The sequence below is a fragment of the Aulostomus chinensis genome, chromosome 1 (assembly GCF_037954235.1).
Source record: "Aulostomus chinensis isolate RoL2024-O1b breed Wild chromosome 1, RoL_Achi_v1.0, whole genome shotgun sequence".
Taxonomy (NCBI): domain Eukaryota; kingdom Metazoa; phylum Chordata; class Actinopteri; order Syngnathiformes; family Aulostomidae; genus Aulostomus; species Aulostomus chinensis.
In genome coordinates, this window is record NC_141320.1 from 62,671,792 (window position 1) to 62,684,603 (window position 12,812).

The following is a 12,812-nucleotide window of genomic DNA, read 5'->3' on the forward strand; positions in this document are numbered from 1 at the left end:
GCTCTGACTGAGATTTGACCTCCAGGTCCTGAAGAAAACTTGGGTTAAGATCCGTCACGCGATAAATCCGGCTCGTCTATTTAGCAGATTAGCAAATTTAACCACGTCCTGTCAATTTATGCTCGCCGCACTCCGCAGCTTAGCAAAAAGCATCTGCTTGTGAGTGTAAGCAGAATAAATTACAGACGGGGCAGAATTCACACCTGGCAGTGCAACCTGCAGCCCTCGTGGGATTGTGCCAGTGTGCTGATTATTTCAAATATGGCGTCTTTCTTTTTTTTTTTTTTTTCCTTTTTTTTCCCCCTTTTTTTATTGCACTCCCCGTGATATATTTTTGCATTATTCAGTTGCTCTTGTCAACATTGTCTCTTGTCCAGTCAGGTGTGGATTGCCTCTGAAAGTTTTCTGTAATTTAGAAAGGCAGCCGTTTTATATCCGGAAAAGTTGTTTTTTTGCACGGTGCGACCATCTTCTCGCCCTCAAGCTTGTAAAGCGGACAGCAGCAGCAGTTTAATGAAGCCTCCCGATGGTGCTGGTCTGGTTAGTCTCTTCAGCCATGACAGTTGCTTCAGTTATTGGCTGTGTTGCTCACACTGGTGTGTTTGTCTGCAGTGAGCAGTCCGAGCCTGGAAGTGACAGGTCTCCTGGAGGGGAGCAGCTGTACAGTCTCCCACCACCTCCTGGCAGAGCTCTGCAAAGGGGAATCGATCCAGTGTCTGTCGGACCACCAGCCCTGGTTGCGCAACACGATTAGGGACGCTCCCAGCAGAGACCTGGCGTCATCCTTCTCCATCTTTGCCATGCTTCCCTCCAGATACGCTGCCCACAACCACGGCGCTCCACCACAGCAGCCCCCAGGCCACCTTCAAACCCCGAACTAGTACCAGACTCAAGGGGGAGCTGTGTGACTCAGACAAGGCCAGCTCATAGCTGCTAGGTGCATCTTAAGGAGCGCCACATGAATGCACATCCAACCACCTGCCTCTGCTGCCTCAGTCTGGACTGTCTCGGCTCACGTCCCAGACTCTGTCCAAACGGAAATGTTTTCAGAGTGAATGTTCACTTTTAGTTTTAGTTTATTTTTACTACAGGTCTGTGCAGGGTGGAAACAGAGCTCCCGAAGCCATTTTGGTTTTGTTTGCAACCCTGGCTGCTGAGCTCAACTCGAGAACCCCTTATATTCTTAAAATCCAGTTTGCTGTTCATAAATGAAAATGTTCCAGGTGAATTGTTTGCCAGCTAACAAGTTAGCATCTCCACTGTGGCTCTCTGAGTGTGACGGCTAAACATAAATGTTTCTGGTTCAGAAATGTTGTTGTGCCCTCTTTAAAATTAGACAAATCACAGCATTAGTGCATTTAAATGGAATCTTCATATCAAAGAAAGTGTCTCTTTAGTTTTTACTCATCGTTGATCTGCACACGGCCGAGAAGAAACACACCTCTCTCATGTCCGATACACAACTTCCCAACAATAACACACAGCAGCACTTGTACAATGTGAGCCCATACAAAAATAAACACTGAATAATATTTACTACCTGATTTAGTTGAAGTCACTTTTATACACCGTGAATGTTGCATTTGCACTGACGTGATGTTGGAGATCGGATCAGTTTTGGACGGGGCCTGGATTTTCTTTTAATACCCCCCTTACCTGTTTGTTGCACTCAGCCAGGCCACTTTCTTTTATATTTAATTAAAATGTTTATATGCACAAGAAAAATGCAATCGTTTGTCACTCTACTTGGTTTCTTTTTTTTTTTTTTTTTTTTTTTTGTTCCTGTTTGTGAATCATGAGGTGTTTTATGTGTGGTGTGGATCTTTTTTTGTTGTTTTTTTTTTTGTTCTGACTCCAATAAATGTTTGCACCACACACATTGACTTACCTTTTTCCTAAATAAAAAGAACAATAATTTTCTTCTAGCATATTTAATGAAGGAGTTTGTTGTATATTTGGGGCTGAACGGGCTAAGTCATTAGCCGCTTGCTAAGTTGAGTGGAATGTGAAGCAACAGAGACACCTAGTGGAGTGAACTTATTGCTACAAGTCGTCTCCGGACAGTGAAAGTGAAACTTGAACCGATAAACTGCCTCGGAAACATGTTGGCTGGTGGCAATAGTAGAGAATATCGCGGTTAGCCTTAATGTTTGCTAGGCTTCAACACTAATGGAGACGAAGGAGGACAGGACGGTGGTGGTGTCCGGTGTCCCTGACGTGCTGCCCGCCAGCAGGATAATTGACAAGCTAACCATTCATTTCCAAAGCCGTCGGAGGAGTCATGGAGGAGACGTGGAGCTGGTCCACTATCCCACCAACATGGATGGTGTGGCGTTTGTTACGTTTGACGAAGCTAACGGTAAACAGATGTGCTAGCACGAGCTAAGAGCTAATAGCGTTGTGAATGTGAGCGCGAGCTGTGGTCACCTAAGCTAGCAGTGGGTAGCAGTTTATGTTACAAACAAAAGTGTGAATTTATGCAATAGCAACAAAGGTGAAACTATATTTTTATTACTGTTCCAGTGTCGTATAAAAGTTAAAAGGTGGTCTCTAAGATTAAAAAATACCCACTCAATTACACTGCACATTAACTGTCGTGACAGACGCTCAGCCGGAAGTGACTGAAATTATTTAGACACCCATTAAAAAGTTAGGATTAGCGAAACAAGGGAAAATTTATTTTAAGATTGCCAAAAATTATTGAATATTCGACAACAAAGCTGGGCGTTCGCTGTTAAGCAACACACAGGTTTGGTGTTATTTATTTATTTTTAATAAATTACATCAGAAATTGCTGGCAATATTATATATATATATGTGTATATATATGTATATATATGTGTGTATATATATATATATATATATATATATAAACTAAATAATGCAGTTCATATAATGATGTCATCCCCCTTACTCTCAACAGTCATTTTGATGTTTCGGTACTTTAGACATTCGTGAAAATTTAATATAATAATTCTTGCAGCAACATATTGTCTCTGATTGTCGAATGGGTTGCATCAGGGTACAGGATGAATTTTATTCAATTATAATAGTGTTTTATTAAAAAGCACACAAATGCCTGAAAGCAGTTGCACTCCACTTAACACAGGAAATGATGGTTCCCTCCTGTAACATGCTATAATTAGTTCCTGTGCTAATGATTTGTAGTTCCCATGGGAACCTCTCATAGACTGTGCTATGGGGAGGTGGTTGTCAATTGTAAATCAACCATTTTTTCACATCTGGTACAACATGAAGGGATGTCTAACCGATGGAGCCTTTAATCTGTCACTGGTATCTGGTAGTGAGCAGGCTTTGTGTGTTATAAAGTCAAGAGAATGGTAGAAATGTCTGAAATAGCACGAATGGTGACATGGGATGTCCTGCCTCTCGACAGACGCAGAGAGGGTGGTGCAGAGGGAGGAGCAGGTCCTGACTGACGGCCAGTTCTCTCAAGACTATCCCCTCACCGTGTTCCCCTTCACCAGAGATGTGAGTCCATGTGTGGGTAGAATAGTTCTGGACCTTAAAGGAACACAACAACTTTTTTTCTGATTCTAAAAATTTTGATGGCAAAGAGTGTGACTGGGGTGTGCGAACATTTCCCATCCACTGCCATTCACTGTGCTTAGCTATTAACTCATCTGGCTATGAGGGAGGATGGACAATAAGTGTATGAACCAAAAAGTTGCCGTGTTCCTTCCAGATACTACATCCACGTCAGCTTTCTTTCCACCCTAATTTTTATAATCTCTCAGCTGCATTTTTATCTGTTCCTGTGCTGCAGGTGTTTCTCTATGTCTCAAGTGCAACAGTCGATCTCTCCATATTTGGTCATGAGGAAGCAGCTCTTCTTCACAGGTTACGATCAGCTCACAGGTCAGTACATTTCAAACCTTTGCATCAGCAGAGGAAAGTCACCATTGAGGGACCGTTCTCTGCCGTCCGGGCTCTGAGAGAAGAGCTGATTCGCAGGGCGGGTCAGCTGACACCCGCAGTCAAACTGAATGAAACTCACAACGCAAAAGCGGTTTTGGATCACGAGGTTGGTTTTGAAGGATTATCTGCTCCGCTGCAGACCACAGGGGAAAATTCTGAGGACCAAAGTCTGATCTCATGCTCAAAAGACTCAGACTTTGAGCATGACAATACTGGATCTTTAAGCAAGCGATCTACTAGGGGCAAATCCAGAAAAGTGTTTGGAGGGCCTGGGATTAATGCAGAGATTAGGTCCCCCTTATCAGACCTGGACCCTGCTGAGGAAATATCAGTAAAACAGCCAGGGGTACGGCACATTTCACTCAACCACAGCAGACCCAGCAGTGGAGAGAACGATTCCAGCGGCTCCGCTGGCTCTCAGAGAGAAAAGGATCGGCACAGCTCAGCAGGTGGCGCTAAGCCCCTCCAGACCAGACCTAAAGATGTCTCCATCCCATCTGATGCAGGGGAGATGCCAGCAACCTGCCTGGAGGAGCTGAAAGATACCAGCATCTGGGTCGACTCAGACACCTTTAAATACATCCAGACGTTTGATAGGGGAGAACTTGACAGTTGCTTGAGAGGACTGGACGTGTCCATCAAGGGTGATAAAGGAGCAGACCTCACCCAGATACTGGTGACTGGGGAGCAGACATCAAGGGTCAAGAAGGGCTTGGATTACCTGAAGTTTCTGGTGGAGCTGTGGAGGTTGAGTTTAAGAGTTCACTGGATTCACTTCGATGACGACAAGAAGCCCGAGGGAGAGGAAGTGACTAAGATCTGTGACGATGAGATCTTCTGGTTTAATGATGTTCTCTACATGCTCGAGGATCGTTGCGTAAAAATCATCGGGCCCTCAACATCGAGTTACCTGTTCTACAGCAAAGTGAAGGAGAGGATTAGCCAACTCTAATGCTTCCAGTGCTGAGAGTCAAAAGTGCAGTTTCTACTAATGACCACAGGGTGGTGCTGTTGTGCTACAAGTGTCTGAAACCATCTGACGTTCGTGTTACAATTGCAAGTTTTCAGTGATTTAAAAATTTACAACATTAGAAGAGACGATGGCATTTTTGTGGCACATCTCAAAACTCCAAATTAGTGTGCCGATTTAACCAAAAAGGACATATCCCCGTGCTTCAGTTGTCTTTCTGTGTTTCCATGGCAAAGCTTCCCTTTGTGTTGTTGTGCAGAAATTAATGAGGCTTTTAACCAGCAGGTCCTAATCCAAATGATGTTCTCCAGCAGTCAGGATAAGTCTTTATTAACCTCCTCACATCCTAATTACAAAAGATTAGCTCCTAATTAAAAACCAAAAATGACAGATGCCAACCCGTCTCACATAACCACATTCTGTCCTCTAGTCCAGAGGAGTAATTTCATCATCCATGACATTTTAGTTCAGTCCATGTATTAGAGTCTCTTGTCTCAGGATTGAAATACATGTCTCTTAATAAATCATGTGATGCTCTTCAGCTTGGACGTTTTCAGTTTCAAAAACACGTCAGGAAGCAGCGCTTGTTTGTCGGTCTTAAAAGCTGGCGTGACCGTGAATTGTCAGGAGGAAGCTGTTCATTTCTGTTAAAAACCTCCAATTATGTCCAGAATTACATTTGAATCAAGTGAAAAGAAAGACTTTATTCATTACTTAGCTCCCGGTAAGTTAGTTAGGAGCCTGATTTGAATAGAAGCTGTGCATGTGATAGAGGTTTGTTGTTTTGCTGTTTTTGTATTTTCCAAAAAAAAAAAGATTTGTGTTTTCCTCACTAAGGAGTCGTGTTTCTACATCCCATGGTGGACAGTAATTGAAGAGAAATACCGCATTACTGAAGTATTCCTGTTGTGAGCATTATGAACAGCTGGAGGGCATACAGCCAAACCTAATGCAAAAAGAAAGAAAAGAAAAAAACGCAAATATTTGTCACATTGAATCTGCCAGAAAGTGAACTGGCTTCTTCCTTGACCCACGACAGGGGCACAGACTGCAGAAGGGTGGAATAGAATGTCACGTTCTTTGCGTGTATGAAATAGTTACTAACTGACTGTGTTCACACCAAGCGCGCCGCAAATTTTCGCATCGCTTTGTTCGCGAATGACGCGAATACATAAACATATTGATCCAGCGATCAAATCCACGCGAATAAAGCAACGTGAAAATTCGCGGCACGTTTGGTGTGAACACACCTTAATAGTTGATAATGAAAACATTTCATAGCTAGCTATCAATGTCATTATCAAATACAAATTCACATATATGGGGAAAAAAACAAAATGCATCTCTGGTATTGTTCAGGGGGCCGGGCCAAATGTGGAGGCGGGCCAAGAACGGCCCGCGAGCCATTGTTTGGGGACCACTGCTCTAAACTGACCGTAGGCATGGCTGTGAGTGTGAATGCTTGCCCCCCCCCCCCCCCCGAATCTTAACATAAGTGGAAGAAGATGGATGGATGGTTTGAACAGTGGCATTCATGTATCTTGGTCTTGCTGTGATCAGATTCATGAGCAGCAGTGGCCACTAGGGGGCAGTGTGGTACCTCCTGCTACTCAATCAACCCTCAGCAGAGCTCAGCTATTATTAAGGCCTGGTTTGGCAAGCAGGGTGCAGATTGGCCAGCAAATGATGTCAGTTGGATGTCCCATTATACACTCGCTCCCCTACACACACCTACTGATCTGCACTTGTGTGTGTGTGGGGGGGGTGTGTGTGTGTGTGTGTGTTTGACATCATGTTGTGTGGAGAGGAAACACACCCTTCCTTTTTTTTCATAAAGCGATTATTCAAATGAGCTCACGGCACAGCCTCTGTAATTGATTCATTATGTAAAAAGAAGCCACACTACCATAATGAACACACATAAACATAGACAATCACTCATCTCCAAGTCTCACACACACACACACACTGACTTGTTACCATAGGAACGTAGTGGGAGAGGTTGCGAGCTGCCGTCGTCAGGGGAAGCTCTTGAATATAATAAAAACATCCAGAAGGACAGAGGAGTTAGTTTTCTCGCAGAAGAAGAAGAAGAAGAGCCCTTCATCAGAGCACCCAAACCACTCTGGACAAGTCGCCATCATTTTGGGTGGGGCTATTATTTTCTGCATTTCGGGTGGATGGGGGTCAACAAGCAGAAAGCACTAGTCTGGTCTCATTCTTTCTCCTCATTATGCATAATTGCCTAATTGCTTTTTTTGAATATGTAAAGCATGCGAGACTTTCATGATGGGTTGGATGGCCAGAAAAGGAAGCATCTCAAGGACGTTTCATCACCAAGGGATCAAACCTGTGATTGGATGGCGCCTTTCACCATCGGGCCACCTATTGTTTTCCTTATTGAGTGTATGGTCACAGTGTGATATTGGCCTGCTGATGCTGATGGATTGCCTTGTCCGGGCAGTGTGTGTGTGTGTGTGTGTGTGTGTGTGTGTGTGTGTGTGTGTGCGTGTGCGTGTGTGCGCGTGTGTCACAAATTGTGTCTTAATGGTTCTCTTTACAGATCATATCCTGCCCAGGAGAGCGAGCACAAGGAGCTGCTCTATCTAAATGTAGTGTGTGTGTGTTTGTGTGGGGAGGGGGGGATGTTCTGATGGAAGAGCCATGTAGGAGAAATCAAGTGCCGTTAACAGTTCTATGATCAAATTGATGAGATGTTCAGCATTCAGACAGAGAGCTAACTGCTATCTTTATTCACCAAATCTCTTTCCTATGATGATGTAATGTATTTGCCGTCCTTGTCTCCTTGTAGGCCGCGGCTGCAGCAGACAAAGAGCTGCATTAGCATCTTACTAGGCTCTGTTTATCTATGCTAAAGTAGCGCCGCTCTTTCGCAGCCCGATGCTAGAAGCTAACTTTGTGTACTGTCGGATTAAAAATGACTAGAACGGTTGAAGGAGAAACTGCCCTTTCTTCCTCTGCATCTGACACCATCATTACCCACGTCTCCACCCGTTGCCCTCAGCATGTGACCTTCTGTGCACACCTGCCCCTTATTACCCCTTTAGCCCCACAGCACAAACACCTGCCCGTCTTCTACAACACTTTGTCTTGGGAGTGTGTTTTTGACGTGTGGTGTTACTTGCATGTGTTTGTTGTATCAGCGCCAGAGTCTGGGGAGGTTGGACCGCCTCTGAATAATTATGTAGCAGTGTGTGAGGTATGAAGAAGGAAGTTGATTTTCTGTTAAACATCGACACCACAACACTCCCCACCCGGCTGCCACATGTGCCCCCACCATCCTGTTGTAATGAATATTGTGCTTGTGGATAGGAACGATAGTGCGTAGTGACTGCTGACAGAGGCCATATTGACTATAAGACAGGTTAATGCCATAAAAATCTGATTATTATTTACACAGTTTTCATGAAGGGAGATTACATCAAACACATGCCGGTGCAACTCAGTCCTCAGGCTCGCTCCGTGCAGGCCAAGGTCATCCAATCGTGTTTGTTTGAACTAAATGGCAAAGAGAGAGAGAGGACAGATGGAGAGGAGAGAGGCCAGCCAACAGGACATGGCAGCATGGGTGTGTTTGCACATGCAGGTGTGTGTCGAGCATCGTCCCTATGTCCATTTGTATGCTGTCAGTATCTGAGACCAGTCGTGTGGTAATGATGAATGGCGCTGGCTATAAGGGAAATGTTGATGCTCAGAGGCAAACCTGATGACTAAATCTACCCTAATGTAGGATGTGTTCATGAAAATGGCAAGAATTGAAGCATATATCTCTGCAAATCTGTTGTGCATGACTTGAATCTGCGTAGGAAGCCTCTTTTCATTCATTCAAAAAGTTCTTAGACCCAATGTCTCCTCAAGTCTAAACCATAAAAACCACACTCCTAAAAGACCAGCCACGGTCGTGCTACCTAACCTCCGAGAGAGACGGCACACTGATTTGATTAGCTCGACTTCAATCTTTATAGTCTCCTGGAAATGTCAGCGAAATCATCAAAGCCCCGGCCTCCTTCATAAAACCTTGATGAAAGACATTCCTAACATACTGCGCCTTCTATATGTTAGCTCACGGGCAACATGTCTGCATCTGCACAGCATTATTGTTTCTTTATGGGACTTTTTTAAGTGGAGACAGACTGCAAACGAGAGAGACAAGTGACATTTCCTCACGTAGCTGCACCATCGGCCCACCAACTCTCTGCTGGATGTGTCACATCAACTCTGTGTGACATCACCCGTGTTTAACAAGGAATTCCATCTTACCGTTATTGCACTTTCTCTGTGCATGAACTTCCTCTGCATTTCTGTCTGACCTCAGGTTTATTGTAGTTTACCTGCAAAACATGGCTGCATCCTCCTTCCCGTCAAGGTGCTGTCTTGTCTCTCTACGTGTAACAGCAACAACCTCCCCAGTACTGCAACATCTCTCGTTGGAGTCAAAGGTTCTGTGGCAGACGTGATGTCAGGTTATCAGCCGTATCGTCTCTCGTCTGTTTTCAGTAAACTGTGTAGTTTGGAAGCAGTCCGACTCATTAGGGAGCCGTCCAGGTGAATGACACAATGTGCGACCTGCTGCGTGTCACCACCCAGCCATGTATTGTGTAAGCTGTACTTGACTGTGGGGTTTTTGTTTTGTGTTTTTCCTGAGTTAGCCACAGGGACAGCTGTAGCCCCTTAGCTCGCTCATCGCCTAGTAGCTTATTGTGCTAGCACATTTCACGCTAAACTTGAAAGCCACAGCAAAAGTTTAATTATTTTTAACGAGCTCAATGTGAATACCAGACGCGTGTCCATAGATAAATGGACTTTTGGTGTATTAAAGTTAAGGACACCAGACCAGTGGGTGTGTAGAAGCAAACTCTGTAGCGTACAAGAACTTTGCATGATGCTAGCAGCAGGAAAGAGGTGTAGATTTGTTGTCATTCAAGCTCACATACTTAAGTAATACTCAAATAAATGAATACACACACACACACACACACACATACCATGACACCATTCAGTACACTTACCATGACACCATTCAGTACACAGTACTTGTGTCTTGAATGCTTAGTTTTCCTCTTACACATCATAAACTAAAGTCTTTGTCATTGAGTTCTTTCTCCTTCATAGTCTCCCTGAAGTATTGATGGATTGTGTGTGTGTGTGTGTGTGTGTGCATGTGCACGTGTGTGTTCTTGTACTTGCTACATATTGAGGACTAGATTACGTGTTTAACCAACAGAATGAGGACATTTTTGGAAAGTGAGGACATTTTAGCCGGTCCTGACTTCTTCAAAGGGCCGTTTGAAGGTCAAGACTTGTTTTTAGGGTCAAGGTTAGGGCCTGGCAGTCAGTTGAGATAGTTAGGGTTACGGTGAGGGGCTAGGGAATGTATTATGTCAATGAAAGTCCTCACAAAGATATAAATACAAGGTGTGTGTGTGTGTGTGTGTGTGTGTGTGTGTGTGTGTGTGATACACACAAATTGCATTACAAATATCTGTCAATACAGTGCTGTGAACTTGTAAAATTTTCACGTATAACAGTTTTGATCACTTTCCACATACACAGCTCCTGTAGCCCCCCAGCCCACCCCCACCCCCTCACAGTGGGCTACGAGGACCCCAGGCCACTTCAGTAGATCAAAGAGGTGTTGGTATGAGCCTTCCATCTCTGGGAACCTCAAAATCCCACCAGTGCATCCTGAATTCTTGTTTCCTCCAATGAAGCCCCTCGTGGGAGACCCCGTCGGCCTCACCCTCAGGTTGCACATCAGATCACACCCCCTGCCCTTGGGAGGGTCTTGGATGCCCTGGTGTTCAGGACACCTCCACATTGTCTTATATAGCTGTTTACTCATATGTGTTCCCATGTTCCTGCAGACACGTGTGTTATCACAGACACAGTTCTCCGCCCATCCCCCATCGCTCGCTCCATCAGTTTGGGCAGTGTTACGGTTTGGCATTTCTGTACTGGGTGGGGGTGGGCAGTGCAGGCTGAGCTGTTGGAGATATGACAAAGGGTCCTGCTCAGACCTGGTGTTATCAAGCCATCACAAGCAGACAGCTCTGAGCAGGTTCATTCACACCTGGCATTAGCACCCAACTCCAGTGACCACTTGTCATCTCACTTTCTCACTCTATATGCAAATGACATTATTTCTCTTCATATCTATTCCACACAGTAAACGTGTGTGTATTTGCTCAAATTATGCAATCATAAATCATAGTACGCATGTCGATTTTTTATGCGGAGCTGTGGATTGTTTCTACCTGCATATCAATTCATTTAGGGTGCTGACATTTTAAATTCTATTTGAGGAAAAAACCATCTTGTCTGGAGGATCTGTGCTGGATATTGTTAGGCTGCGGTGAAGATGGAGGAGCTAGATTGCCTCTCAACAAAAGAAAGAGCAGCGGGATGAACTTTGTCTGCCAGCAAACAAATAAACCAAACAGATCAGCCAAAGCAAAGATGGTATTTCCTTCCTGAAATGAATGCAGGTGTTGGTCAATACAATCCATAACTTGTGGCTTTAAAATAGTTGAATTTAGGGAACAATTTATATCTTGTGGCCTCAAAATGTGTCCCAAATTTCACTCTATCACGTTAGTCTCGGGCGACACGGTGGTGCAGTGGTCAGCACTGTCGCCTCACAGAAAGAAGGTTCCGGGTTGGAGCCGGACCTTCTTTCTGTGAGGAGTCTCCATGTTCTCCCTGTTCCTGTGTGGGTTCTCTCTGGTACTCCAGCTTCCTCCCGCAGTCCAAAGACATCAAGAGGGGACGAGGCTGATTGATACTCTAAATTGACCGTAGGTGTGACTGTGAGTGTGAATGGTTGTCTGTCTCTATGTGTTGGCCCTGCGATGGACTGGCGACCCATCCAGGGTGAACCTCGCCTCACACCCGAAGGCTGCTGGGATAGGCTCCAGCCCCACCCCCCCCACCCCGCCCCGCAACCCTTAACAGGATAAGCAGTAGAAAAGGGATGGATGGATCATGTCAGTCTCCATTCAGCAAGACAACCTGTATGTCCTGTAGATGCTCTCTGAGCTCCCAGCAGCCATGTTTGCCACTTCCATGCAGGGCTACTGGAGAGCTAGTACATATACAGTATATGGGCCAGGGAGATGGCCTGGTTGATGGTTATATTTAGCTAAAGAGGAAAATATCTCAGAGGCTTGTTTTAGGGGCCCTATGAATATTTGTACTTGATGTTTAGAAAGTTTTCTCTTTCTCAGAACATAAAAAGTACATTTTATCATACAGTGAAACGTTTGGAGTGAGGAACCAGACTGAGAGGTTCAGAAATAGTGTGTAGTGACAGTTAAAGTAGTATTACTATGTGTAACTTTAGCACCAAGGGTTTTTACCTTGTAACAAACCACATTTTTTATTGAGTCAACAGTATAAGGTGTTTTTAATGAGATTACAGGTTTCGTGTTTGGTGTTTATTAGTATGGGTCAGAGCTAACATTCCAGTTTCCAGTTTGAATGCTAAGCTAAGCTAACTGCATTATGGCTATAGATGAGTGTCATTTGCATCCCCCAAAAATATCAAACTATTCCAGAAACAGCATACAGAAAGAATAGATCGTTGGCAGATGGATTTGCTTCAATAAATCTTTTGAATAGGAAGTTGCAGAGTAACAAGTACGATCTCAGATTGACACTCGTAGCAGCTAAATGGTGAGAACTAATTGTCCGAGCTTAGTTAATCTGTGGACAGCATCATTTCATTCGCTGCAGGAGAAGTATGAAGGCTTTCAACTAAGAGAAGCACAGCAAACATTGAAACATGTTCAATCTGAGACTGCTAGCTCTCATTACACAGTACAGCAGCATTACAGTCACAGCAACATGAGCATCAATCAGTGAGAATTAAGATTTCATAGGTTTC

The 12,812-nt window shown here is 44.3% G+C and overlaps 2 protein-coding genes across 2 annotated transcripts in view; both read left to right on the plus strand.

The window, feature by feature from the left end:
* The window catches only part of LOC147272656 (R3H domain-containing protein 1-like), a 36,479-nt gene extending 34,643 nt beyond the window's left edge, over positions 1–1,836 (plus strand). The window contains 2 exon segments of the mRNA XM_086198916.1: positions 613–812; positions 814–1,836. Coding sequence (XP_086055042.1) covers positions 613–812; positions 814–930 — 317 coding nt within the window. The 3' untranslated portion in view covers positions 931–1,836.
* Positions 1,837–2,020: 184 nt separating this feature from the next.
* Positions 2,021–11,867, plus strand: LOC147272657 (uncharacterized). Its single transcript, XM_086198928.1, has 3 exons — positions 2,021–2,359; positions 3,398–3,492; positions 3,788–11,867. The coding sequence occupies exons 1-3, from the start codon at positions 2,170–2,172 to the stop codon at positions 4,889–4,891; spliced, it is 1,389 nt and encodes a 462-aa protein (XP_086055054.1). The 5' UTR covers positions 2,021–2,169; the 3' UTR covers positions 4,892–11,867.
* Positions 11,868–12,812: the final 945 nt, after the last annotated feature.

Coding starts and splice junctions, on each gene's coding strand:
- LOC147272657 (XM_086198928.1), top strand. CDS start 2,170: ATGGAGACGAAGGAGGACAGGACGGTGGTGGTGTCCGGTGTCCCTGAC. Junction 2,360..3,397: donor TACGTTTGACGAAGCTAACG/GTAAACAGATGT, acceptor GCCTCTCGACAG/ACGCAGAGAGGGTGGTGCAG. Junction 3,493..3,787: donor TGTTCCCCTTCACCAGAGAT/GTGAGTCCATGT, acceptor CCTGTGCTGCAG/GTGTTTCTCTATGTCTCAAG.